The sequence below is a fragment of the Lissotriton helveticus genome, chromosome 5_1 (assembly GCF_964261635.1).
Source record: "Lissotriton helveticus chromosome 5_1, aLisHel1.1, whole genome shotgun sequence".
Taxonomy (NCBI): Eukaryota; Metazoa; Chordata; class Amphibia; order Caudata; family Salamandridae; genus Lissotriton; species Lissotriton helveticus.
Window position 1 is genome coordinate 88,762,708 of NC_136065.1, and position 26,458 is coordinate 88,789,165.

The 26,458-nt window shown below is 50.0% G+C and overlaps 1 protein-coding gene across 1 annotated transcript in view; it reads left to right on the forward strand.

The window, feature by feature from the left end:
* Nucleotides 1–23,945, forward strand: part of LOC144754188 (E3 ubiquitin-protein ligase TRIM39-like) — a 174,323-nt gene extending 150,378 nt beyond the window's left edge. Inside the window, exon 5 of the mRNA XM_078641771.1 lies at nt 23,277–23,945. Within this exon, the coding sequence (XP_078497897.1) occupies nt 23,277–23,791 (515 nt within the window). The 3' untranslated portion in view covers nt 23,792–23,945. The remainder of the gene's footprint in view (nt 1–23,276) is intronic.
* The last annotated feature ends 2,513 nt before the right edge of the window (nt 23,946–26,458 follow it).

Here is a 26,458-nt window from a genome sequence, read left to right on the forward strand (position 1 = left end):
TTACCACCTGATGTCTCTCCGACAGGTACGATTGCAGCCACTTCAGGGCTCGGCCTTTCACCCCCATTCGCTCCAACCTGCCCAGCAACACCTCATGGCTCACTGTGTCGAATCAGCCGACATGTCTAGTAACACTAGAACCGATGAGTTACCATTGTCGGCACGCATTCGCAGATTATCCAATATGGTGGCTAGGGCTGTTTCCGTCCCATGGCCTGGGCGGAAACCAAACTGATCCCTGTCCAATAATTTATTCTCTTCAAGGTAACCTGATAATGACTTGCTGAGCACCTTTTACAGTATTTTTATAGGGTATGGCATAAGGGATATAGGCCTAAAGTTTGCCGGGTTAGTGGAATCTAAAGAGGGTTTCTTGAGTAGGGGGGTACCACTGCCTGCTTCCAGGCCTCTGGTACCACCCCATCTTCTAAGGATTGACAACAAATTTGGTGCATCCAAGGAAATAATTCTTGCCCATATTCCTTACAGATCTTATGAGGGAGGGGTTCTAACGGGGACCCAGATGAAACATTTTGAGCACAGCTGTAAAACAGCTCCTTGGTAAGGGGTGGAAAGTGCTCCAAAGTTGTTTCTGCCCGAGGTTCCTCAGTCATTATCTGGGGTAGTTTCTCACGACCACTAGCGGTACCCGGATCAAAACCTCCAACAATTTTAGCGAACATTTCTTCAAAGTGGGTTGCGATCTCGTCGCATAATTTCTGTGAAGCGACTACTTTATTACCCAAGCAGGCAGGACCAGAGAGATCCCTTATGACGTTTTTTGTGCTGTTAGGCGCATGAAGAATAGTTTTAGCAAAGAAAAGTGCTTTGGTCTTAACAATAGCCTCTTTATTTTGGGTCTGTGCCGCCTTTAGCACTTTCTTGTCTCCTTCTGAGTAGCACCTTAGCCACCTCCTCTCAGCCTGCCTACATGTAATGCGCAACGGTTTCAGCTCCTCACTATACCATGGGGCTGATGGCTTCCTTTTATTCTTCATCTGTTTAATGGGGGCACATATATTCACTGTATTAATAATGTGTACAGTAAGATTGGTAGTTCTTATCCACCGAGTCATCAGAAACAAAAAGATTTTGATTTGAGAATATGGGGCCTTACCTATTTTTTTTTTACTAGTCTCGTGAACCACGCATGTGCTTAGGTGTGTGCTGTGCCATCATGAGATTAACACATTATATAATAAAGTAAGCATTTGCCAGAAAGTATCAGGTTAAGAACCGCAGAGGCAAAATCGCTGCGGAACAGGCAGTAGTACATTCACAAAAACACAACAAAAGAGCTAGAGGAGATTTAGAAACGTGCAGGAGTTAGCTCACCTACTATGTTAGCTACAACAAAACCCTCGGGTCGATAACAAACAGGACAGGATACTACTAAATCCCTTTTTAAAGGAGGGTTTCCCTCACCCACCAAAGGTGGCATGCTCCCTCATAGGGTGAACCTCCTCGCACGTGAAACCTAGTCACAATGCAAGCTACCACCCCCTCTTTGAGAGGAAGGAGCTCAAGGATGTTTTGAGAAAAGGTATAGTAGATACGTGTGAAAAAGAGCCTCTTTTTGCATGGTTAGCCCCACTTTTTACCTGGTTTTGATGTGGTTTCCATGGTAGTGCACAGAGTCCCTGCTAACTTGGTCCCCTGTACCATGGTGTTTTCCCCAAAACATATCCACAATTGGTACTTCTACCCCCTGTAAGTCCCTAGTAAATAGTACCCTTGGTACCTAGGGCCTGGTAGCTGAAGAGGGTTCCTTGGAACCCCCCTCAATGATGCCATGTCACTACCCTTGCAGCTTGCATGTCCCTGTGAGGTAGAAAACGACATGGCACCCTACCTGGGCGCCATGCCAGCCAGCACTGCCTGAAGGTATAGGCAGGTCAACCCTCTAGTAGGCCTCACAGCCCTAAGTCAGGGTGCACTATACCACAGGGGACGTCATATCTGCATGAGCAGATATGTCCCATACATTAGTAGGGTCCATTCCTTAATATTGTAAGTGCCAGTTAAGCCATAGAGAGTACATGGGCTGGAACCTCGACGACTCGAGTTCCACTGTACCATGATGTCATTACTGAACAAAGGAGTGTTTGGTACCATGAATTCTTCCAACCCTGGTGTGGTCTCTGACCGGCTGTTGGCAGCCAGCCAGCCAGCACCAGGCATGTTTCTGGACACTTGGGTAGGGAGCCTCTGCTCTCTGGGGCCAGAAACAATGCACATCCTGGGCAGAGGTGTCGCACCTCCTCTCCCAGGATGGGCCAGTGTTCGAAGGGGAAGTTCCAAAGGCCTGCCGCCTTTGTAAACACGACCCCTAGCATCTGCTGCTAGCAGCAGATGACATCCCCCGGTTTGTTTACACTCCCACTTTGGGCAGGAAAACTTAGGAGTATAGGAGGTGTGCCCACCTCTGCTAGCTCCAGCCCTCAGGTGGGGGAGGCGAGATGAAGCACATCTTTCAGTCCCCACCATCTTGAGAATGGGAGAGCCCTCCAATCGGGGCTATGTCTATGTCCACTCCCACAGGAGGTTGGAATAATGAGGGAGTAGTCCCCTCCGGTAAGGTGCCCATTGGCCCTACCTGCTACTCCCCTAAAACTAGAAACTTGATCTGCGACGACCTAAGACATTAGACTTCCCTGCAGAGATGACTGAAGACGATGACTGCTTTGGCCCCAGCCCATACCGGCCTGTCTCCTGCGAACCTGCTCCTGTCTTGCAGCCAGCGATCTCTGAAACCCTAGTACAACTGCTCCCTTCGAAAAAGACTCCAGTCTCCCGTGGACCTGTCCAAAAGAAACCGACTCAAAGGGCTCATGATCCCGCTGGAATCCCAAACCCCGCCCACTATGCAAGGGACGCCCACGGCCCGAGACTCAGTGGCTCACCTATAGGTTAAAGTATATAATCTATACTTGACCTTTTCCAATGTGCCAACCAACGCCCATGTCGTATTGGGCCAGGTCGTTGAAGGAACATGCCATTTCTAATGTCACACATGTTCTGTTATAGGGATTACATTTAGCCCCCATTTTATTTATCCTTAACCTACCATCTTTTTAAGATGGTGTTTTTAACATGTTTTTCACTTGCACAAGCGAATGTCATGCAAGAATAAATAAGAAGTCCGGTACAGTTGGTTTCAGGGACAAACATAAGAACAGCTATCCATGCTTTGTTTAGTGCTCTTAGGAGATGACTCTTTTTTTGCTCAAACTAAGTAAAGGTGCTTTTCTGCGTCTCTGGCAGAATGAGATAAGGCTGTTGTTTTATTGTTTAACAGTGTCCATTTTGAATTGGGTGAGTGGCACTTCATACCAGAGTTATCCTGCGGAGAGCTGGAAATTAAATGCATCTCCACAGGCCTAGACATTCATCCTAAGAAAGAAGATAGCTGCGCAGGCAAATGTGAGCATGCTTGCACACTGAGATGCAGTGCATTTGTTAATACATTGAAGCTGGCCTCCTGAGATCTACACCTAGGTATTGGGTGAGATCATTCCAACTGGGTCTGGTAGAAAAGTACTCCCACCATGCTTTCTTAGTGTAGGAGTAATATTAGGAACAATTAACAATTTTGTTTCTCCAGTATTAGGGGTGTCTTTCATAGATTCACATGCTTGAATATTCCCATGCGTCGAAGTGGGAGTCCCACGGTAAATAAAATAGCAATAATGCTAAATATGTATAAACATAATATAAGATAAAGAAAGGAAATACAACTGAAAACCTCTAAAAATGATTCCTACATAGGAATGCAAGGTAAAGAGAAAAATCATTTGGAACACATTAGTGTCATTATGTTAGTCCAAATTACAGCCAATCAGGCGCCAGCACCCTCTAGAACCTTCTCCTCAGAAGCTCAAGCCCTCAGATTTTCTACCGCACGTCGTGTGAAGGGAGTCTCCCTGAGCTCTGCTCAGTTTTCAACTCTACTCATCTAGTTTCCAGTGTTTATCTCAACATGTCAAGTAAGAAGTCTTTATTCAGACCTTGCTCTTCTTGTGGGAAGCTACGCCTTTTTGAAAAGGACCCCCACCAGAAGTGTATCTACTGTTTATACCCTGATCATGAGGCTGTCAGCTGCAAGTTCTGTAGAACCTTTTCTACTAAGACTCTTAAAGACCGAGAAGGCCGTCTTCTCCTTTGGCTGCAACGTCTTAAGGACAAGGATTCTGCACTGTCTGATGCAGAAAGTTTACAATCTGGTCTTTCCACAGCAGCCTCTAAGCGTGGTAGTGTTCAGGAGTTTCCATCTCCTTTCCTCAAAAAGCCTAAATTGGCCTTGACTCTGGCTCCTGTGGTGTCTTCTGCCACTCCTACCACTTCTACGCCCACGAGACCTGGCTCTCGAGGTGTTTCCACGCCTCTTAAGGTTCCGCCGTCGACGGGAGCGTCTACGAGCGTTCCGACGATGAGAACAGCATTGCCTGCATCTTCGACGACGACGCTGACTACCACTTCAGCCTTCTCGTCGTCGACGACGGTATCGTCGACAGCCTACACGTCGACGAGGGTTTCGTTGTCATCTACACCTGTTCCGTCGACGATTTCCATCTCCTCGTCGACGAAGAAGAGAGAATCCTCCTCGACGGCAGACCTGAAGAGATCGTCGTCGACGACTCCGTCGACCAAGCTCTCGTCGACGAAGACACCGTCGACCAAGGTCTCGTCGACGAAGACACCGTCGACCAAGGTCTCGTCGACGAAGACACCTTCGACCAAAGCCCTGTCGATGAAGACTCCGTCTACGGAGACTCTACCAGCTTCGACGACGGCCCCGTCGACGACTTCGTATACAGTGGATCGCCCGTCGACGAAGACTACTCCAAAATTACCTTCGTCGACAGCCAAGTCAGTCTCGTCGGCGTGAATGTCGACGGCGGCACCGATTTCGTTTGCCTCTTTGCCGTTAGTGCCATTGAAGACTTCTGAACCTTCTCATAGTCGCACTGCGGTTCCCTGCCAACAGATCTCTGATCCAGAGCCACAACCACCTTCTCCGATGTTTGCAACTACATCTGAGCATGACACGGACTCGGAGCATGAAGGGGACACTTTTGGGGCGGCACATAGTCCCTCTGATTAAATAATTAAATGTCAAGACTCTGATTCTGACGACGATGGCGGAGACCAAGAGTCTCGGCAAGGAGAGCAGTTGGTCCAAGTTCCTATCGCTACCATTCCCTTAACTTTGATCTCTAATCTCCAACATATGCTGGACGATTACAACCGCCGTTTTCCTGCAACACCGCAGACCACACCTGTACAATCTCCTGCTCCTGTGTCACTACCTCCACCTTCTTTGCCGCCTGTCTTACCACCTACAACTTTGTCTCAAGTTCAGACGTCAATTCGAATCCATACCTCTGTTTACCCGCAGGATGCGGATGATGAGGCGGTCCCAGAATGGGAGGACGGAGAGGTCCCTGACAACTCGGATGACGATGCAGGCGACCAGGATATGGCTGAATGGGATGATTATCGGGCACAGACGCCCTCTCCTCTGCCTGGGAACTCGGGTGAATCCCCACCTGTAGATATCACCAGCTTCCACCTTTTAATGGATAAAGCGGCTCAGCGTTTCAAATTACCACGATCACAACGCGAGGAGGACTGTTTTCTTTGATTTTAAAGATAAACCTTATAAGCAGGTACACACAATCCCTATCATCGATTTCGTTTGGAAGGAGGGAATTAAACTCATGAATGCTCCTAACTCCTTACCTGCTCAGATACCGCGCCTTGAGAAAAAGTACAAGGCCCCAACTGGTTCTCCAGCTTGCCTGACTTCTCACCCCAAGCCGGACTCTGTGGTAACTCGGGCCGCACAGCGTAGAGCACGGAATCCAGCGTCCCAAATCACAGCCCCTCCGGATAGAGAGGGTCGACGCTTAGATGCTATTGGCCGCAAGTTCTCAACGATGGCTTCAACATCTGTCCGGGCAGCCAATGCCTTAGCCATCTTAGGACGTTATGACCGGCAGATGTGGTCAGACATTGCAGATTTCATGGCACTCATACCTGATGCTTCCAAGGCTGACGCCCAACAGATTCTTCGCGATGGTCAGAGGGCATCGGAGGAAATGATAAACTGTGCAATCGATATTGCTAACACAGGTTTCCGTCTGCTTGCAAGTGCGGCTGCACTCCGACAACAAGGCTGGCTGAAGTCCACCTCCTTCCGGCAGGAAGTCCAATCCAAAATACTGGACATGCCTTATGGTGGGGAATCGCTATTCGGATCCCATATCGATGACGCCCTTGAGTCCATTAAGAAAGACACCGGTACGGCAAAGTCTTTGGGCACGTTACAGTTTCGGAAGCAGTCCTTTCGAGGTGCGCGCGGACACGGCACTTCTTCCAACGTTCGAGGTGGCCAAAAATACCGCTCCTACAATCAGAGCGGCCAACGTTACACGCCCAATCAGCAGTCTCGTCAACAGCCCTCCAAACCATACAGAGGAAAGTCTTCCTATCGTGGATCCAATACAAAACGCCAATGACTTTTGTCACCCCCAAAGTGTTGGAGGACGAATCTCTCTGTTTTATTCTCAGTGGTCCTCGATCACCTCGGACCGCTGGGTTTTGGACATTGTCAAACGGGGTCATTCCCTGGATTTTGTAGAGATTCCACCTTGCACGCCACCTCGTGGCCCGCCTCCTCCACATCTCGAGGAGGTTTACCATCAGGTCCGTCTTCTTGTTTTAAAAGGTGCAGTCGAAGTGGTCCCAAAACATCAAAGAGGAAAGGGTTTTTACTCTTGATTCTTCCTCATACTCAAGAAGACCGGAGATTGGCGACCCATTCTGGATTTGAGGGCTCTCAACCAGTTCCTAAAGTCACAATCGTTCCACATGCTGACGTTACTGGAAATCCTGCGTCTTCTATCCAGCGAGGATTTCATGACCACCATAGACCTTCAAGACGCATACTTTCATGTCCCAATAATCCAACACCATCGCCAGTACCTGCGTTTCAAGGTGGGACCAATGCATTTTCAATTCAAAGTTCTGCCCTTCGGACTGCGATCAGCTCCTCGTGTGTTCACGAAGGTACTGGCCCCTGTGGTGGCTCACCTGCGTCTACAAGGAGTGCAAATCTTTCCATATCTAGACGATTGCCTGCTCAAATCTCAATGCCACCATCAGCTGGGTCAGGACACTCGTCTTTGCCAGCAAGTGTTTCAGCCTCTGGGGTTGACCATCAACGTCGAAGTCACAGTTTGCGCCTCTGCAAACCATAACCTTTCTGGGAGCGATCCTAGACGCGCAGCTCTCAAAAGCGTTCGTCTCGAACGAGCGACGTCAGAAGATCCTTCGTCTGGTCTCCCTCATTCAAAGAAAACAGTCCGTTTCTGTTCGGACGTTAAAGTCCTTCTTGGGAATGGCTTCATCTTGTATCGCACTGATCCCAAATTGCAGGTTGCGCACCCGTCCCATTCAGGAAGAACTGGACTTACAGTGGCGTCAGGTCTCCGGGTCCTTCAACGACCTAGTTGCCGTCACAGCTCGCATGAGAAGGAGCCTGCTTTGGTGGGCGCAGCCCTCGAATCTGAAAAGGGGAATGTCCTTCCTCGTTCATGCTCCAGATCTTACGCTGACGACGGACGCCTCCCTGGAGGGGTGGGAAGCTCATCTCCAGGGCTTATCCATCAAAGGCAAGTGGACGCCGACGCAACGCACGTGGCATATCAACAGGCTACAATTGATGGCGATCTTTCTAGCGCTCAAGTCCTTCCTCCCGGTTGTTCACGGGGAGTCAGTGCTAATCCAGACGGACAATACCACCAGTATGCACTACGTGAACAAACAGGGAGGGACCAAGTCTCCACATCTGTCCCGCTTGGCCCAGTCGATCTGGGATTGGGCTCTCCGCCATCACATCACCTTGACAGCTGTCCACCTTCTGGGCGTGTCTAACCTCCTGGCGGACTCTCTGAGCAGGTCCACTTCCTCGACACACGAATGGGAACTGCACCAACCGACTCTAGATCTTGTGTTTCGCCAGTGGGGTCACCCAGATCTAGACCTCTTTGCAACACCGGAGAATCGGAAATGCCCGTCTTATGCAAGTTGGCATCCCCACCCCGGGTCCTGCGGGAATGCCCTTTTGATCGACTGGTGCGATCTATTCGCCTACGCTTTTCTGCCACTCCCATTAATACCGCGGGTACTGTGGAAAATGCGGAGGCAGCCCTGCCACATCCTGTTGATCGCACCTCGTTGGCCCAGGCAGGCATGGTTTTCGGAACTGCTTCTGCTGTCCCAGTGCGAGCCCATTCCTCTGCGTCCCCGTCCAGACCTCCTAATGATGGACAGGGGCCAAGTGTGCCACCCGGACCCCTCCACGCTACAATTGTGGGCATGGAACCTGAGCACCTTGAGTTCGCTGACTTGAACATATGCCAGGAATGCAGAGACATCCTAGCTCATGCCAGGGCTCCGTCTACCGTCAAGACTTACAAACTCAAGTGGAAGCGATTCTGTCATTGGTGCGCCACAGCCAATATCCATCCCATCCATTCCACTCCTGAGCAGCTTCTTCCATTCTTCTTGAGCCTCGCTCAATCAGGGCTCTCTCATGCCACGCTGAGAGTTTTCTTAGCTGCAATATCTCGTTTCCGACATGATGGCTCTTCTTCCCTCTGTTCATCACGGATCATACGTCAATTCTTCAAAGGGCTCTTCCGCAAGTTCCCACCTGTTCGGCGTCGTCCTACATCTTGGCACCTCAATGTGGTACTATCTCAGCTTATGAAGTCACCATTTGAGCCTATCCATAAAGCGGATTTCAAATTCCTCACCTGGAAGGTTGCACTTCTTTTGGCTTTGACCTCATCTCGTCGCGTGAGCGACCTTCACGCTTTCACTATCAGGCCGCCTTATCTTCAGTTCAAACCTAACGGAGTGGCGCTGCGCACTAACCCCTCCTTCCTACCTAAAGTACCTACGGATTTTCATTTGAATGAACCTGTGTTCCTCAAGACTTTCTTTCCGGACCCACAGTCTCCGGCGGAGCAGCGCTTGCATTCTTTGGACATCAAACGATGCCTTAAATTTTACATTGCCAGAACAGCCCCCTTACGCAAGTCCGACCAACTGTTTATTGCCTACGAACGACTGCGCAAGGGACATCCTGTTTCCAAACCGACTATTGCCCAGTGGCTTTCTTCAGCCATTGCCTTCTGCCACCAACAAGCGGGCAAACCATTGCAGTCTTCAGTGAGGGCTCATTCTACGAGTGCGATGTCTTCATCCACCGCCTTGTTTGCTGGTGTGCCACTCCATCAGATCTGCCGTGCAGCGACATGGTCCACCAGGCACACCTTCACCAAACATTAGTGTTTGGATGCCATCAATGAAGCGGATACCGCAGTGGGACAGGCAGTGCTTCGCCATCTTTTTCAGTAAGGTGAGCCTCTGTTCCCTCCTCCTTGTGTTTCCTACGATTGCTATGATGTGTTATATGACTGTATTATTATTAGTACTGTCTTGATTTCTTCTTGCTATGCCTAGCAATCTCAGTTCTCGGAGGTTACTGCTTTCTATTCAAGCATGTGAATCTATGAAAGACACCCCTAATACTGGAGAAGAACAATTGTTACTTACCTGTAAACAGGTGGTTCTCCAGTATTGGTGTCTTTCATAGATTCACATGCGACCCACCCTCCTCCCCTCAGAGGCTCTCTTCTCCTCATACGCTCTTGGTTACTTTGTGCTACGAAAATCTGAGGGCTTGAGCTTCTGAGGAGAAGGTTCTAGAGGGTGCTGGCGCCTGATTGGCTGTAATTTGGACTAACATAATGACACTAATGTGTTACAAATGATTTTTCTCTTTACCTTGCATTCCTATGTAGGAATCATTTTTAGAGGTTTTCAGTTGTATTTCCTTTCTTTATCTTATATTATGTTTATATATATTTATATATATTTAGCATTATTGCTATTTTATTTACCGTGGGACTCCCACTTCGACGACGGGGAATATTCAAGCATGTGAATCTATGAAAGACACCAATACTGGAGAACCACCTGTTTACAGGTAAGTAACAATTGTTCTTTCACCATTATAATAATGCTTATAATGAGGTATTTCATCTGTTTTATAATACCAGTTTGTGTTTTGCTACAAGGATTAGATCCGTTCAATAAATCTTTGAAAATGTATTATTGTTTCTTCTCTTTGTAATACCTTGGGTATATAAAAGTGATCAACACAAGGGTTAGATCTGTTTCCACAAATTCCTTTGGAATAAGAGTGATGATGTTCCGGGCTGCCAACAGGATCTACGACTCTGGAGGTTTAGGAGCTACTGTGAGCTAGCCAAATCAACATTTGCTGATATTATAAGACTCTGTCTCTGTATTATGAAGTTTTGTTGATGTAATACACAGTCCTAATAAATTTGTATGAACCATGTAACAGTTCCATTCTTAAATCTTGTACAGTCTAACCTGTTAGCAGCAAGGCGTGCTTAGGGATGACTTATTTAATATTTAAAATTCGGTTTTCCTGCTTGTCAAAAGGTAAATTTTGACAGGTCTTTGCACCAGGGTTCAAGCTGCTGTTGTCAGGCCACACATGGTAGGCTAAAAGCCATGTTTTCTCTGTTACTGTTGTGTATGTGTGGCACAATAGGTGCTGCAGCAACAGGTGGCATTCAACTTACCATGACAGGGATTTTTTTTTACACCATATACCTTATAGAAAAGATACTTGTGCCAATCAAGTTTAAGCCACTTTCTACATTTGTAAATGGGGAGCACGGGCACTTTAGTCCTATTTGGGACAGGTAAAGTGCACATAGTCTTAACACCACCAGATACGGCAAATTTGGGGCGACATCACACAAAAAGTGGTCATTTCCTACAGTCGTCTTTCGCACTATACCCAGGACAGACACCGTAGTCCACTGCCGTCCATGAGGGCACGCTTGGCGAGCCTCTCCAGGTTACAGTGGAGATGTAGATCCTCACATAGGCAGGGAAAGGCTGAGGCTTCTGCACAAACACTAGTTCTGATAGATACATCTGCCGTGTGGATTCCTCACCTTGTGAATACCCCCTGCGTCAGCAACATTCGGAAATTCTTTTTTCGTAGCCTCGCGCCGACGTGGACTCCTGACGTCATAGAGACACGACCTCGCTCGCGACTCCGCTGACGTCACCGACGCCTATAATAGGCCCACGCCGGCGTGATGACATCAGTTCCCTTTTTTCCGCGTCGTCGACGCTAACGGTTATCGGGAATCTCTGTAGCCAACGGATACTTTGTTGCCTATATTATTACCTTTTTCTGCTTCTCTGTATCCTGTTTCTTCGACAATGTCTTCTAAAAAGACCGGCTTTAAGCCATGCAGAGAATGTGGCAAAATGATGTCCATCACCGACCCTCACAGCGACTGCATCTGGTGCTTGAGCTCGGACCATGATGTGGATGACTGCTCTTCGTGTAAGAAGATGAACCCGAAGGCCCTGAGAGAGAGGCGAAGCTGCTGGTGGCTAAGATGAAAGCTGGAAAGGAGAAGTCGTCGAGGTCTCGTTCTCGAAGGGTGAGGTCGAAGTCGAGGTCGAGGTCTGGATCTCGAGGAAGGTCGTCTTCGAAGTCGGCTTCTGATCGTGTTTCAAAAAAGAGGAAACATAAGAAGAGGAGACATGAGTCCCGACGTCGTTCTGGTAAGGAGTCGGGATCGAGGTCGAGGTCACCGAAGAAGGTACGTTCGAAGGTGGTGACCGTTGATGTTTCGGATCCAGAACCTGAAGGTGAGGCCTCCCCTTCTGAGTCACGGGCGCCGTCTCCGGCTCCGTCTCCGAATCCGGCTCCTAGTCCGTCTCCGGCGCCGTCCCCGGCCCGAGATGAGGAGGAGCTTCGTGAGGATGGGGGTTCCGCGCCCTTAGGTGAGCCGAATCCGAACGCTCCTCTGGACAGGCCTGAAGGTTTTCATCCACCATTTCCTGCCCCAGGCCAGGACCCTTCTGCGTTTCTCAACGCGATGTACGGAGTCTTTTCGAGGGCGTGGTCCCCCTCTGGTGCACCTTCGGGTCCCATGGGTCCTTTAGCTTTTAGCTTAGGAGTCCCTCACTCCTACCCTCCGGCTCCGTTTATGCCTTACATGCCGGCTCCGACGCCGCCGTGGCATTTTCCGGCTCCACCGAAGCCGTCGACGCCGGTTCCGGCTTCGCCGGCTCCGAGTCGTCCTCGAACACATCCCTCTGAGCCTTCGGGTTCGATCCCGACGTCGATTCCGAATCCGTCGGAGCCGGTGGTGGATCCGATGGCAAAACGAGTCAAGATGAGATCCAGAAGAGAGGCTCAACGCCTTCTGGATGAAAGGAGGTTTTTGGATTCACAATCTGACGTTGAAGAGGGTGAATTGGATGAAGATGCTTTTGAGGATTTGGCGGACGCAGGAAGCCTGGATTTCTCTCCAGAGTGGGAGTTACCCTCCGGTTCTAGCACTCCTTCTAAGGACGTTCAACCCTATCATTTAATTATGAGGAAGGCTGCCAGTCTCCTTAAGTTGACTTTGCCTACAGCAGAATTCAAATCTAATATTCTGACTGAAGTATTGCATTCTCCGAGTTCAGTGGTGGAACCTCTTCTTCCTTTCAATGATGCTCTGACAGAGCCCATTCTAGAGGTGTGGAAAAACCTTTGTCGGCTCCAGCTGTCTCTAAAAGTGTAGCCAGAAGATACAGGGTTGCCCCTGAGGATCCTGCCTTTTTAACCTCTCACCCTTCACCGGAGAGTTTGGTCATTCAGGCTGCATGCTCCAAAAAGAACGTTGGTGCTTTCCCTCAGGTTCCTTTTGAGAAGGAGGCAAAGAAGCAGGATCAGGTGGCAAAGAAGTCCTTCTCTGCCAGTATGGCATTGAAGTCATCAAATGCCACTTGCTTGATGGGGAGCTATTTACACGCTCTGATGGACTCTTTGCGTGTTCTTGTTCCAAAAATTCCTGATGACAGCAGGAAGGATTTTGAGGAAGTCATCTCTGACGCTCAGGCGGCGGCTCGCCAGGTCATTCAGAGCGGTTTGGATACTGTAGACTCTGTGGCGCGCATTATGGGCACTGCTGTCGCTACTAGGAGGTCTGCCTGGTTGAAATCTTCTGACTTTTCGGCTGATGTTCAGGCGACATTATTAGATCTTCCTTTCGATGGTTCAGGCCTCTTTGGGAAGAAGGCTGATGCAGCCCTTGAGAGGTTTAAAGATAGCAGGGCGACTGCTAAATCCTTGGGTCTTCAAGTGAGAGGCTCTTCAACTGGCAGAAGATTCAGGGGTTTTGGCCGCTCTTCCTTTCGGAATTTCCGGCAAGGCCAGCAGCAGCAGCAGCAGCAACAGCAGCAGCAGCAAAACTCCTTGTACAGGACATATAGGGGAAAGCAGAGAGCTCCTCCTCGTGGACGTCAGGCCTCTTCCTCCTCCACTTCCTCCAACCCCCCTGCCCCTGAAAAGCAGCCCTAGATCCGACATTCAGGATCATGTGGGTCCGGTTGGGGGTCGGCTTACCCATTTTCTACAGGATTGGGAATCGGTTACGTCAGATCTTTGGGTTCTCAATATTTTTTTTTTTTTTTTTTTTAAACCTTTATTATACAGAAAGCGCTCACAGATACGGGCCTACAACCCATCGGGCCGGCCACCACAATGAAAGAAACATATCAGGCAGTACAGAAGCTCCAACAGGATATCACAGCAATCCATACGGAAAGCAAAGGCGAAAAGCCACCGAGCAGCCACCACAAGCAGGATAAGAGAAGGTTGATTTTATAATAGAAGAAAGGGTATAGCAGAATAATGGCAATCCGTAAAGTCCAGAGGGCCGTGGCGGGCCGCGAGCAAGCAGAAGTACAGATCACAGGAAAATTCAAAAAGAACAGTTACATTTTAGCAAAGGCAGAACGTGAGTCCCACAGTAATAAGCAATTGCAACCGCTGCCCAGCGCCCACCCACCACTACGAGAACACACAATGATACACAAAACTAAAATTAGGCTTGCAAAACAAAGAGCCCTCTGCTACAACAACCCAGGGGAGGAAAGAAAAAAAAGAAAAGGGGGAGAGGGGGAAAAAGGGGAAAAGGACATCGGAAAAAAAGGGGGGGGAGGAGTAAGAACGCAGCATCACTGCACGCGCCCCACGGCTAACGAGGCACTCAAGAATAGACCGGCACATGGAACTAGTGGTAACAGGAGTAATGAATGCGTAGTAAACCGTGACGGCAGGAATACCAGAAGGCCCATGCTAGCAAAAACACCCCAGGGGGCCACATGCCGACACCGCGTCCCGAAAAAAGTGGATACATAAGAGCCATAGAACCAAAAAAGAAAAAAGGGGGAAAACAACATGACAGACCCCCCCCACCCCGCACATCCCACCCTGCACCCCTGCAGAAGGCTATGGCCTACCCCCCGGCAGCGTGCCTGTCGCCCTAATCAGAACCCGAAATATAGAAGAGAGAAAAGTAAAGAAAGAACCACAAAGACAAAAAGAAGAAGAGAAAACAGGGAAAAAACGACGGGCGAGGAGCCATATAATCAAAACCATCAGTTCCCACCCCCCCGTCCGAAAATACTCAGAGCCCACGGGAAGATAGTAAGCACAAGGATAAGTTCCAGGAACATGAAGGAGAATCGAACATAGTCATACAGTTACAAACGGATCATCCGACCATACCGCAAGATAATAGTCCACCGAGGCAAGTTCATCTCAACCCTGTCCTTGTCTATCCCAAGCTGTAGTCGTCCAACGCACAAGGAACCAGATCATGTGGAACAGGAGGTGAATAACAGGGAGTCCGATCGTCAATCCACACAAGTCATACCGATTGCGACCCGGATGAACAGGAAAGGACAGCAACCACCTCAGGCAATGCAGGCACAGTTCCGACGACGACATGAGGAAAGCCGATCCGGCGGAGCAATCACAGGACCTTCGTTCGGCCATTCGAGGCAAAAAAGGAAAGGGAGAACCAACGAGGCCGGTCCGGACGGGACCCGGCCGGCGGACCCCCTGCACAGGGGGGAGCACCGGATGAATGAGGGCAGCGGACATCCGTACATCCACATCGGCGGCAGCCACCGGGCTCACGACCTCCAGGAAAGTTCCAGCAGCACACAACAGAGATGAAGCCGCACACACCGGGGGGGGCCCAGCAGGCCCGGCAAAACGGTCCTCCTCCAGGTCAATGATAGGTGCGGCCATGGGAGCACTCCAGGAGCGCAAGGCGGCGAGGATGTCGCCAAGCGTAGGCTCACCTTTACGGCATTCAGCAAACGTGCCATGCGGCGGACCAGCGTCGCCAGTCTCGGCCAGGCCGAGAGACATGGGGCCGGCCGCCATCTTAGAAGCCCGGCGGGACCGCTGCAATCTCCGCCCCCCGTCCGGCCACCAGCGGGGCAAACAGGATACAGCCGACCACCAGCAGAGTCACCACCAGAGCAGGAAGGGGGGCCACCAGAAGAAGGCGGGTCGCCGGCTCCCCACACGCCGCCGGCTCCGTTCTCCGAGTCCGGGCGGAGGGACTCAAAATGGCCGGACCGGAGAACAAAGGGGAGACGAGCCACATACACGGTCAACCCCGTCCATGGAAGGCAGCGCCCCAACACCAGGCTGCAGGACCGCCGGACCAGGCCCGGATAGCCGTAACCGGTCTAATTGCACATCGGCCTCTCCGACCGAGCCCACACCGCCACCAATGGCCGGCCACAGCGCTTCGCCCCGCCCGGGCGCCGCCGAGGAGTGTCAGGGCCGCTCGCTCCGGAGGCCCCGAAGCAGACAAGGGTGCAGCGCAGGATCCGCGGCACCCAGGAACAAACGGATCAAACGGTAAGTGCCTGCGAAATGTCGTAGTTCCATAGTCTATCAAAGAATACTTCCCGGGGCAGGATAAGACACAGGATAGACGTCCCAGACAGGAAAGCGAACGGAGCCGAGCTAAAACGCGGCCATCGCGGACGCGAGCTTGGCTCCTCCCCTGGGTTCTCAATCTTGTAGAAAATGGGTATGCCCTTCCCTTTCGGGAATTCCCTCCCAATTTCCCTCCTTGCCAAGGGTATTGCTCCGAGGAGCATCTGTCACTTCTGCAAGAGGAAGTTTTGACTCTGATAAGAAAAGGTGCGATAGAGGTGGTCCCAGAGCAGGAAAGGAGTCAGGGGTGCTACTCCCGGTATTTCCTGATTCCGAAGAAGGATGGCAGGCTTTGTCCGATCCTGGATCTCAGGATCTTGAATCTCTATCTGAAGCAGGAGAAATTCAAGATGCTCACCCTTGCTCAGGTTCTTCAGGCGCTGCAAGAAGAAGACTGGATGGTGTCGCTCGACTTGCAGGATGCTTACTTTCATATCCCAATCCTGAAGTCGCACAGGAAATATCTCCGTTTTACGGTGGGATCGCAGCACTACCAGTTTGCGGTCCTTCCGTTTGGACTTACTACTGCGCCTCGAGTCTTCACCAAGGTGATGGCAGTGGTGGCGGCGCATCTCAGGAGATCAGGGATTCCAGTGTTCCATTATTTGGACGACTGGCTGATCAAGGCAGAGTCGTCAGAGAGAGTGCTCCATCATTTGCGAGAGACAACCCAGTTGTTGTACAGGTTGGGTTTTTCAATAAATGTACCCAAGTCTCACCTGGTGCCCTCCCAGCGCAACCTGTTCATAGGTGCGGTACTGGACACAACCGTATGTCGTGCATTCCCTCCCCCTCAAAGGATTCGCAACATACGGGAGATGATTCCTTTATTTTACAATGGAGCGGTCGTTCCAGTCCTGAAGGTCCTTCGCCTGCTCGGTCTGATGGCTTCATGCATTCTGTTGGTCAACCATGCACGCTGGCACATGAGGGCGCTCCAGTGGTGCCTCCGCAAGCAGTGGTATCAGCACAACGGAGATCTCAGGGAGTCAGTGAGGATCTCCAGAGAAGCTGCAGCGGATCTGTCTTGGTGGGGCGTGGAAGGCAATCTGTCCCAAGGAAAGCCTTTTCAACTTCCCCCATCGGTGGCCACGGTGATAACGGATGCATCCACTCTCGGGTGGGGTGCTCAGAGGAAAGGTTGCTTCACATCAACCTTCTAGAATTGCGGGCGATACGTTTGGCGCTCAAGGCCTTCCTCCCTTCCCTTCGCGGTCAGTCTGTTCAGGTCCTAACGGACAACACGACCGCGATGTGGTACGTCAACAAGCAGGGAGGGGTAGGGTCGCAGTGTCTCTGCAGAGAGGCTCTGCGTCTCTGGTCCTGGTTCAGGACCATCAGGTTTGTCTGATGGCGAATCATCTGGCCGGTGTGTTGAACGTTCGTGCAGACAGTCTCAGTCGGCAGTTCTCTGCCGACCACGAGTGGAGGCTTCACCCGGAGGTGGTTCACGACATCTTTCGGATGTGGGGGACTCCTCGGGTGGACCTGTTCGCCACTCACGAGAATGCGCACTGCCTGTCTTTCTGCAGTCTCCAGTATCCGATGCAAGGAGCCTTGGGGGACGCGTTTCAGTTGAGTTGGAGAGGTCAACTCCTTTACGCGTTTCCCCCCATACCCTTGATTCCTCGGGTTCTGAGGAAGATTCGCCAAGACCGGGCCCAAGTCATATTGGTCGCCCCGGATTGGCCAAGAAGGGTGTGGTATACAGATCTACTCCACCTCTCCTCTCACCCGCCGCTCCGTCTCCCTCTCAGGGCAGACCTCCTCTCTCTGATGGAGGGGCAGGTTCTACACCCCCACCTCCAGACATTGCACCTTCATGCCTGGAGATTGAACGGGGCAACCTGAATTCCTTTTCCCTTCCGCCTGACGTTGTGGATGTCATCTTGTCAGCCAGGCGTGACTCCACTAAGTCCATCTATTCTTATAGATGGTCGAAATTTGTCACGTGGTGTGGGGAAAGGTCTGTTGATCCTTTGAAGGCCCATTTGTCTAATGTTCTGCAGTTTGCCCTTTCTTTGGCGCGGCAGGGTCTTGCGGTTGCCACGGTAAAGGGTTACCTGTCGGCGCTGTCGGCTTTTCTCTGCTTGCCTGACCAGCCTTCTCTTTTTAAGTCTCCTGTGGTCTTAAGGTTTTTGAAGGGTCTCACTAATATGTTCCTCCTTCACCTTTTATTGTGCCTCAGTGGGATTTGAATCTTGTATTGACCTTTTTGATGGGTGCTCCCTTTGAGCCTCTCCACAAATGTCCCATGAGGCTTCTTACCCTTAAGACAGTCTTCCTGGTTGCAATAACCTCGGCAAGGAGGGTTAGTGAGCTTCAAGCTCTTAGTTCCAAGCCCCCATTCCTGACCATTCATGCTGATCGAATGGTTCTTAGGACCAGGGCTGCTTTTCTGCCTAAGGTGGTAACTCCCTTCCATCTAGGACAGTCCATTACCCTTCCTACCTTCTATCCTCCCCCTCACCCTTCCAAGGAGGAAGAGAGACTGCACCGTCTGGACCCTAAGAGGGCGGTGTCCTTTTACTTGGACAGATCCAAGGACTTTCGTTTGGAAGACCAGCTCTTCGTTGGATTTGCTGGCTGCAAGAAAGGAAGAGCGGTCCATAAAAGAACTTTATCGAGATGGATCGTCCTCTGCATAAAGATCTGCTACTCTTTGGCCGGTAAGGAACCACCAGAGGGTATAAGGGCTCATTCTACAAGAGCTAAGTCTTCATCCTCAGCATTGGCTAGAGGTGTACCTGTTGAGGATATTTGTAGGGCGGCAACTTGGTCTTCCCTCCACACTTTCGCGAAGCATTACTGCTTGGATTCCGAAGTGAGGAGGGACGGCCACTTTGCTCGCTCTGTCCTTCAGGATTTCCTGGTTTAGAAGAGTGGACACCCTCCTCCGGGAGTGGGGACTGCTGTGGGACTCTATTCACAAGGTGAGGAATCCACACGGCAGATGTATCTATCAGAAGAACAAGTTACTTACCTTCGGTAACGCTTTTTCTGGTAGATACAATATCTGCCTGTGGATTCCTCACTGACCCACCCGCCTCCCCGTTGTCCACTCTTCTATGCCAGAGTTACTGTAATGTAATGTATATATATTTTGTTGTCAAGGAAATGTTTCAATTGCTTTCCTGCTTTTGCTTAACACTGTGTGTTTTGCCTTGAGTATTGTGTACTATGTATACTTGTATATTTATACTGTCATTGGTCCGTCCGTGTGCCTCGATGGCACGGAAAAAAGGGCGGAACTGATGTCATCACGCCGGCGTGGGCCTATTATAGGCGTCGGTGACGTCAGCGGAGTCGCGAGCGAGGTCGTGTCTCTATGACGTCAGGAGTCCACGTCGGCGCGAGGCTACGAAAAAAGAATTTCCGAATGTTGCTGACGCAGGGGGTATTCACAAGGTGAGAAATCCACACGGCAGATGTATCTATCAGAAGAACAAGTTACTTACCTTCGGTAACGCTTTTTCTGGTAGATACAATATCTGCCTGTGGATTCCTCACTGACCCACCCGCCTCCCCGTTGTCCACTCTTCTATGCCAGAGTTACTGTAATGTAATGTATATATATTTTGTTGTCAAGGAAATGTTTCAATTGCTTTCCTGCTTTTGCTTAACACTGTGTGTTTTGCCTTGAGTATTGTGTACTATGTATACTTGTATATTTCTACTGTCATTGGTCCGTCCGTGTGCCTCGATGGCACGGAAAAAAGGGCGGAACTGATGTCATCACGCCGGCGTGGGCCTATTATAGGCGTCGGTGACGTCAGCGGAGTCGCGAGCGAGGTCGTGTCTCTATGACGTCAGGAGACCACGTCGGCGCGAGGCTACGAAAAAAGAATTTCCGAATGTTGCTGACGCAGGGGGTATTCACAAGGTGAGGAATCCACAGGCAGATATTGTATCTACCAGAAAAAGCGTTACCGAAGGTAAGTAACTTGTTCATTAGCACGATGGCAGAGCAAACATTGGACTTGATGTACTAGATGTGCATTCAGTTGGGCCCTCCGAGCAGGGAGACATGCCAGTTGACCATGCAGAGGACATTCCTCCCCCAAGCGTGCTGTCTAGTGTGTTGTGCTGTCTAGTGCAGTGTACCATCTGTTGAAGTGCACAGTGTGTTTTTAATGCAATGTATGGTCTAGTGCACTGTGTGGTTTAGCTGTCTATTACAGAATACCATCTAGTGCAGTGCACTACGTGACACTGCATGCTGGTGAGCGCATGGTGCAGTTTAGCTGTCCATTACAGTATACCTTCAGAATACCATCTGTGCTGTTTTTCTGGTACATTTTGCCCTCTAGCACAGTGTTTTGATGTTTAGTGCCGTGCTGGTTTGCACAGTGTGCTCTCCAGCGCAGTGTACTGCCTACTACCATTTGCTGTTTAGCACTGTGTGCTGCTTGTGCAGAGAGTGCCGTAGTGTGCTCTGTGATGGAGTGTACTGTCTAGTACGGTGTAGCGTGCTAGCTGATGTAGGTTTCTGTGTGCATTGTACTGCGCTCTCTGATATATTCTGTGCTGTCTAATAGTGTACAGTCTGTTGCAGTGAACAGTTTAGTACAGCACACTGTGTAGTGCAGTGTGATAGCGAGTGTAGTTTACTGCGTGAAATATACTGGCTAGTGGGCCCTTCCATACAGTTTACTGTCTATTAATGTGCAATCTGATGCAGTGAACTGTCTAGTTCTGGGTAGTGCAGTGTGTGGTGTGATGGAAATGTACTGTCTACTACGGGTTGCTATCTATTAAAGTGTTATGCCGAGCGCAGTGCAGTGTGCTGTCTTGCAATGTGTACTGTCTAGTTACTAGCACATTATACCTTATAGCACACTGTACCATCCAGTGTAGTATGCTGACTGAGAAGGGCTGGCTGGTACACATTAAAGAAGTGCAGATACTCAGTACATGACAGTACCTGCCCTGCTCAAAGAAAATTCTTTCGAGCTCAGGGCATGCTGTAGTATAGTGCGCTGATTAGTGCAGTGCTGTGTAGCACTATTTCCTATTTAGTGCAGTGTTTTCTGTAGTGCAATGCTACCTGTCAGGTCTGTGTTCTGCCTAATGCAAGAGGTGTTCTTCTGCAGTGTATTATATAGTACAGTGGGCAGGCTATTACCTTTTTGCGTCTAATATAATATGCTGTCTAGTCCAGTGTGTTGTAGTATAGTGTCTGCTTAGCACAGAGTCCTGCTTTATCTTGTGTGCGTTCTAGTTTAATAGGCACTCTCATAGTGTGCGGTCTAGTACAGTTTGTTCTGTGGTGTAGTGTGTTGTCTAGTGGTCTGTGGCAGCTATGATAGTGTACTGTGAAGTGCAGTGTTCTTTCTGGTGCAGTGTATCATCTAGGATGGTTTACTGTCTGATGGAGTGTGCTCACTAAGGCACTGCACTGTCTAATACAGTGTACCATGTAGTGCAGTGTGTTTGCAAATGCCGTGTTTTATATAGTACTGTGCATCGTCTATTAAAATGTACTTGTGTTGCCTAGTACAGTGTTTGGTGAGGTGTAGCGTGTTGTGTTGAGCGGTGCGCTGTCTAGTACCATGTCCTGTCTATTGCAGTGTTCTGTGTAGTGTAGTGTGGTGATCAACACAGTGTTTGGTGTAGCATATTGTGATGCAGTGTACTATGTAGTACAATGTTCTGTCTGTTTCAGTGTTTGTAGTGCAGTGTGCATGATAGTGCCATATGAGTTTAAGTGAAATTAGCTGTTATGGGCAGTGTTTTCTAGAGTATAGTGTGCAGTGTGGTTGCCAGGGCAGTGCACTGACTAGAACAAAGTACTGTCTATCACAATATCCCAAGAAGTACCCTGTACTGTCTAACACTGTACTGTCCGTCTCACTGTCTCACGTAGTACACAGAGTAACCGGTACTGTCTAACAGTCTACCGTCTAGTACTGTGCGTGTTCATTGTAGTGTTCCACCTAGTATCATGTTCTGTCTAGCACATTGTGTGGCCTAGTACAATGTCTAGCATTGTTTCTAGTGTTGTGTAACGTGCTGTTGTGCAGTGCACTACGTAGTACAGTTTCCTGTGTATGTAGTATAGTGTTGTCTAGCTGAGTGTACTGTATAGTACACTGCGCCCTACCACACAGTGTACTTTGTACGGCAGTAAGTAGACTTTGCGCTTGATAGTATACACATCTAGTACAGCAGTGTGTAATCACAATGCTGTGTAGTTCTGGTTTCCACTACCCTCCCCTCCCCTCCTGAGGAAAAACAGCCCAAATTACAACCGATGCCCAGGCTGCTGGCACAAGACGCCTCTTAGTTCCCATTTTGATCAGTTACCAAATAAAGAGACGGGCGCTGGAAGCGGGAGTGCAAGAGCAGATTTTTATTTCTCATGAGGAGAGCCTGTCATTTCGGACACGCGCACAATGTCTTCAAGAGGTGCTCTAACCGCATCTCTGAGGCCTGGCCTCTTATACACAGGTTTATGGCTTTAGTACATTTATGACATCCGTGGTATTGCTTTGAAGTTCAAAAAGGCATCTTTGGAATGCCCGGTTCAGGCCCGTTCTCACACATATCTACAGTAGAGGTCCCCACCCAAATCTCAGCATGATGGCTATCGCGCAGCTGGACATTCCGCTGGGAACAGGAATGTGGGCGATCGGTCGGATCTAGGGGTGTGAAGGCATTGATTAATCCCCGCTCCTTTGATGTGGGGAGAGGTCCTACTGTAGTGGGCAATAAACAGCATCTGTTGAGCTAGGTGATGGCCTGGGGTCAGGCCGGACAATCGGGCAGGGAGGAAGAGGTTATCAAAAGGGCCTGTTCTATGAATGAGATGAAAGAGTGAGGGGGGTTCAGCACGGGATGTGGCTCGGAGACAGCAGGGTCGCGCTGGAGGTGCGTTTATGACCCAAGCAGGAGAGACCGGGGGCTGTCGGGGATGTTTGCGAGGCTGGGGAGTGAGGGGGAGAGAGAGACGCTGGCTATCGGGAGTGGGCAGAGAGGCCATGGCAATCAAAATGTACATGCGTGCATGCATGGGCCTATGCTGGCGGGATGATGCGGTCAATGCTTCGCGGTATTCGTTCTGCTTACAGCGAGGGGTATGGTGAACACAAATGAACACCGCTTATGTACATATACATTGTCATTTTCCACACTCCCCCCCCCCCCCAAAACACACACACACACAGACTCCACTGTTCAAGTGCAGCACCTCATGATTGCGGTGCTCCTGCTACAACAAAAACGTTCTGCACGGGACACGGTTCTCCTTTCAGCTTTGCCTTAAATTATTCGTATGAAACATATGTTGAAATATAAAACAACTGTATTTGTGTAATTAAATCTCTAATTCTGAATCTCTTCTCTGCAGTGATGGTGACTCTGGATCCTGACACATCTCATCCTCTGCTTCTCCTGTCTGAGGGGGGGAGACGTGCGAGACGGACAGGCACAGCACAACCTCTGCCGGACACCCCCAAAAGATTCACCTCCTTCTGTCCCTGTGTGCTGGGGAGCCAGGGTTTCACCTTCGGCACACATTACTGGGAGGTGCAGCCGCTGCAGGAGGGGGGAGCGTGGGAGGTGGGGGTCGCAGCAGAAACCGTGAACAGGAAGGGACGCTTCACATGGTCACCTGAAGGGGGAGTCTGGGCTGTGGGGGGGCGTAATGGTCAATACTTGGCTGTCACGTCTCCTGAGACCCTTCTGTCTCCTCGTAAGAAGCCCCGTAAGCTGGGGGTGTATCTGGACTACGAGGGGGGGCGGCTGTCCCTATACAATGCTGACTCCATGGAGCTTCTCTACTCCTTCCTGCAGGCCCGCTTCACACAGAGGCTCTTCCCGTACTTCTCTCTCTGGGGAGGAGCAGATCTGAGGCTGGTTTGACTTCCAACTTACCTTCCCCCTTCTGCCACCCACCAGCAGCAGAGCTGAGGCTGGTGTAGGAGCTGCTCCCCCACCCCTTCTTGTGTGATTCAACATGAAACAAGGAGCACAAGCAGAGCTATTTTTAAATAATAAAACTCTATTTGGAGAAACATCTCTTAGGAGGAGCCCAGTTATTAGGATGTTTATTTAAGCTTTAAAGGGGCCTCTGCCCCGGCTGTCTGCACAGCGCCAACAACAGGCTTGTTTCCCTGGTGACGTAGTCCATGGGAGGGCGGGCTGACAGCAATGGTGAGAGAGCAGTTGGGGGTCACCACCGAGACATGTTGCAGCAGAGATATATTAAGAGGGAAGCGAAGATCCCAGTACAGTTCATTTGAAGAAAGATTGGTTTTACATACAGTTTAACTGAATGATGCAGTGATGTGATTTCATTGTAAAGCACCAGGATCATGTAAAGTTTACTCACAGCAGAGCTGCTTGCCACTTCACCTGATTACTGTTTTTAGATAATAACTTTGTTATTGAAAGTGCAAAAAAGCATTATGTTCAGTTCAGTTCAAAAAAACTTTATCTAGACATTCAAGGTCATAAATGTACATACACATAAAAATACAACAAATTAATTTAGACACAATAACAAAAACCATTCCTAAAAAAAAGTGACCATGTATATTAAAAAGTGCAATGTGCATCTGCTAAACTCAAGATAAAACTACGGTGCATAAGGTATTCGGAATCTCACCTGTGCAGGAATTTGTATATGTCATCTTAGGCCCTTTAGAAACACAATTGCCGGACATCCATGACAGACAATTGCTTGATATCATGTTGACATTGGCGTGTAAGGTCATTCTATATAAGTGGAAAAATTTTAATGAAGTCAACTTTAAAATGTGGCTGGAATGGCTTTCCTTCTTGAGAGGGGCGGAAAACCCGGCACTACAGTCGACCACGTGGAAGCCTTCGAACAACAAACTGTGGGCCTCCCTGGATGCATCATCCTCCCACTTTGCATCATCCTCCCACTGTGAGCCCCCATGATGCACACCTCAACGGATGCACGCCTCAACGGATTGCCTGTCTATATAGAATTTAATATGTTTTAATGTATATGCTTGGCTGTGTACTTATTGTTGCCTACACCGCGACCCAGGCTCCTGTATACCAATTGCTAGTGACACATGGGTACATCTGTCCTCTCTCTTCTTTCCTCCTTTTATCTCTCCTCTTTTTCCTCCTTCTTTGATTTGATTATTGTGGGTGTCTTTTTGCCAATGCTATATCCATCTATATTCTGGAAGATTTATTGTACTGTCTTTATTTTCAATTTTATCTAATCTTCAATAAAAAAAGATTTGAAAAAAAAAAAAAAACTACGGTGCATATATAGGTAATATGCTGGCAATTGCACTCAACCAGCAGCTTCAAGCTGTTAAAGATAGGAGCAGAGGGGGCGTGGCCAAGCTGCCAACCAAGATGGCGGCCGTGTAGCATTGAAGCTCCACCAGCCTTCCCGCAATCCTTGCTGTACTCTTCATTTAACAAACGCCGTCCTGCCTGCAGGCGTTGCCAGTTATATTGGCGGCTGTGTGGGGCACACACTGCCAGAAGCCAGAAAACTAGCCCAAACCGCCTGTACTGCTGAGCATCATATAGGCGGGTGCTCTTGCCGACTGGGCCTGGGCTGGGTGCATGGCCCTGCTGCGCATTAGTCGGAGCTCCCCGGACTGGCTGACGAAGTTCCTGTAGAGGGACAGGAAGAAGACCCCACCTTGCGCACGTGATGGGGGAGTGGACTGACTGCTGACCGGAGCGCCACTGAGAGCGGCGGAGTTCGAGGGAGGAGCGGCCACTAGAGGAGATCACGCCAACTCTAAGGTAAGCTGGCCTGCATTGTCCCCAGAGACCCTGCAGTGACAGGGACCACGGGCGAGACAGGGAATAGATCGTGGCCTCTGATCTCCTCACCCTGCCTCCCCCTGCCCTCTCAGATACTCACCACTTTGCTTGGAGATATCTGCTCTGCTGGCTCGTGGACAGTGGCCTGAAGGATGGCGGGCTGTGATTGACCAGCCTACGGCACCATGCCCTCCTTGATGGGCTTGAGACCCCCTGAGCACTGCTGCGGATCAGAATCTATTAATGCGGTGACCTCGGCTAGCAGGAGGACTGACTTGGCCCAGTGGCTCAAGTGTGCCGGGGGTCAGAACCTGGCGCTGCCGGAATTTCGCTGCTGCTCCCATCCCCTTTATACACAGTGGACCGCATGGCAGAGCTGCCCAGCATACTCCCTTTCGGCTGGCACCATAGGGCAATTGGGGGATGCCGCCCGCCTCACACCGGCCCACGCTGTACACCCATGCATCTTCACAGCAGCATCTCTATAGCGGCATGGGCAATGGTCCGCCTTGACCCTAAGTAACGGTGCCTACAATTCAATATAACTAAAGGCCCTGAAGAAAACACCAACATACCAGTGACTGAGAGTGGCGGAGCTGGTTGCTTTACTACTGTGGAACCGGCGGGAGCAGATGCCCTCCAGGTGGAACTAAGGCCTGGTTTTAAGGCCCTGGATGGCCGCTTTACTCATTGGACAAACAGCTTGACACGCTGGGGACGCATATCGACCGTCATGAAAAGAGACTTTGCATGGTGGAGGGTAGG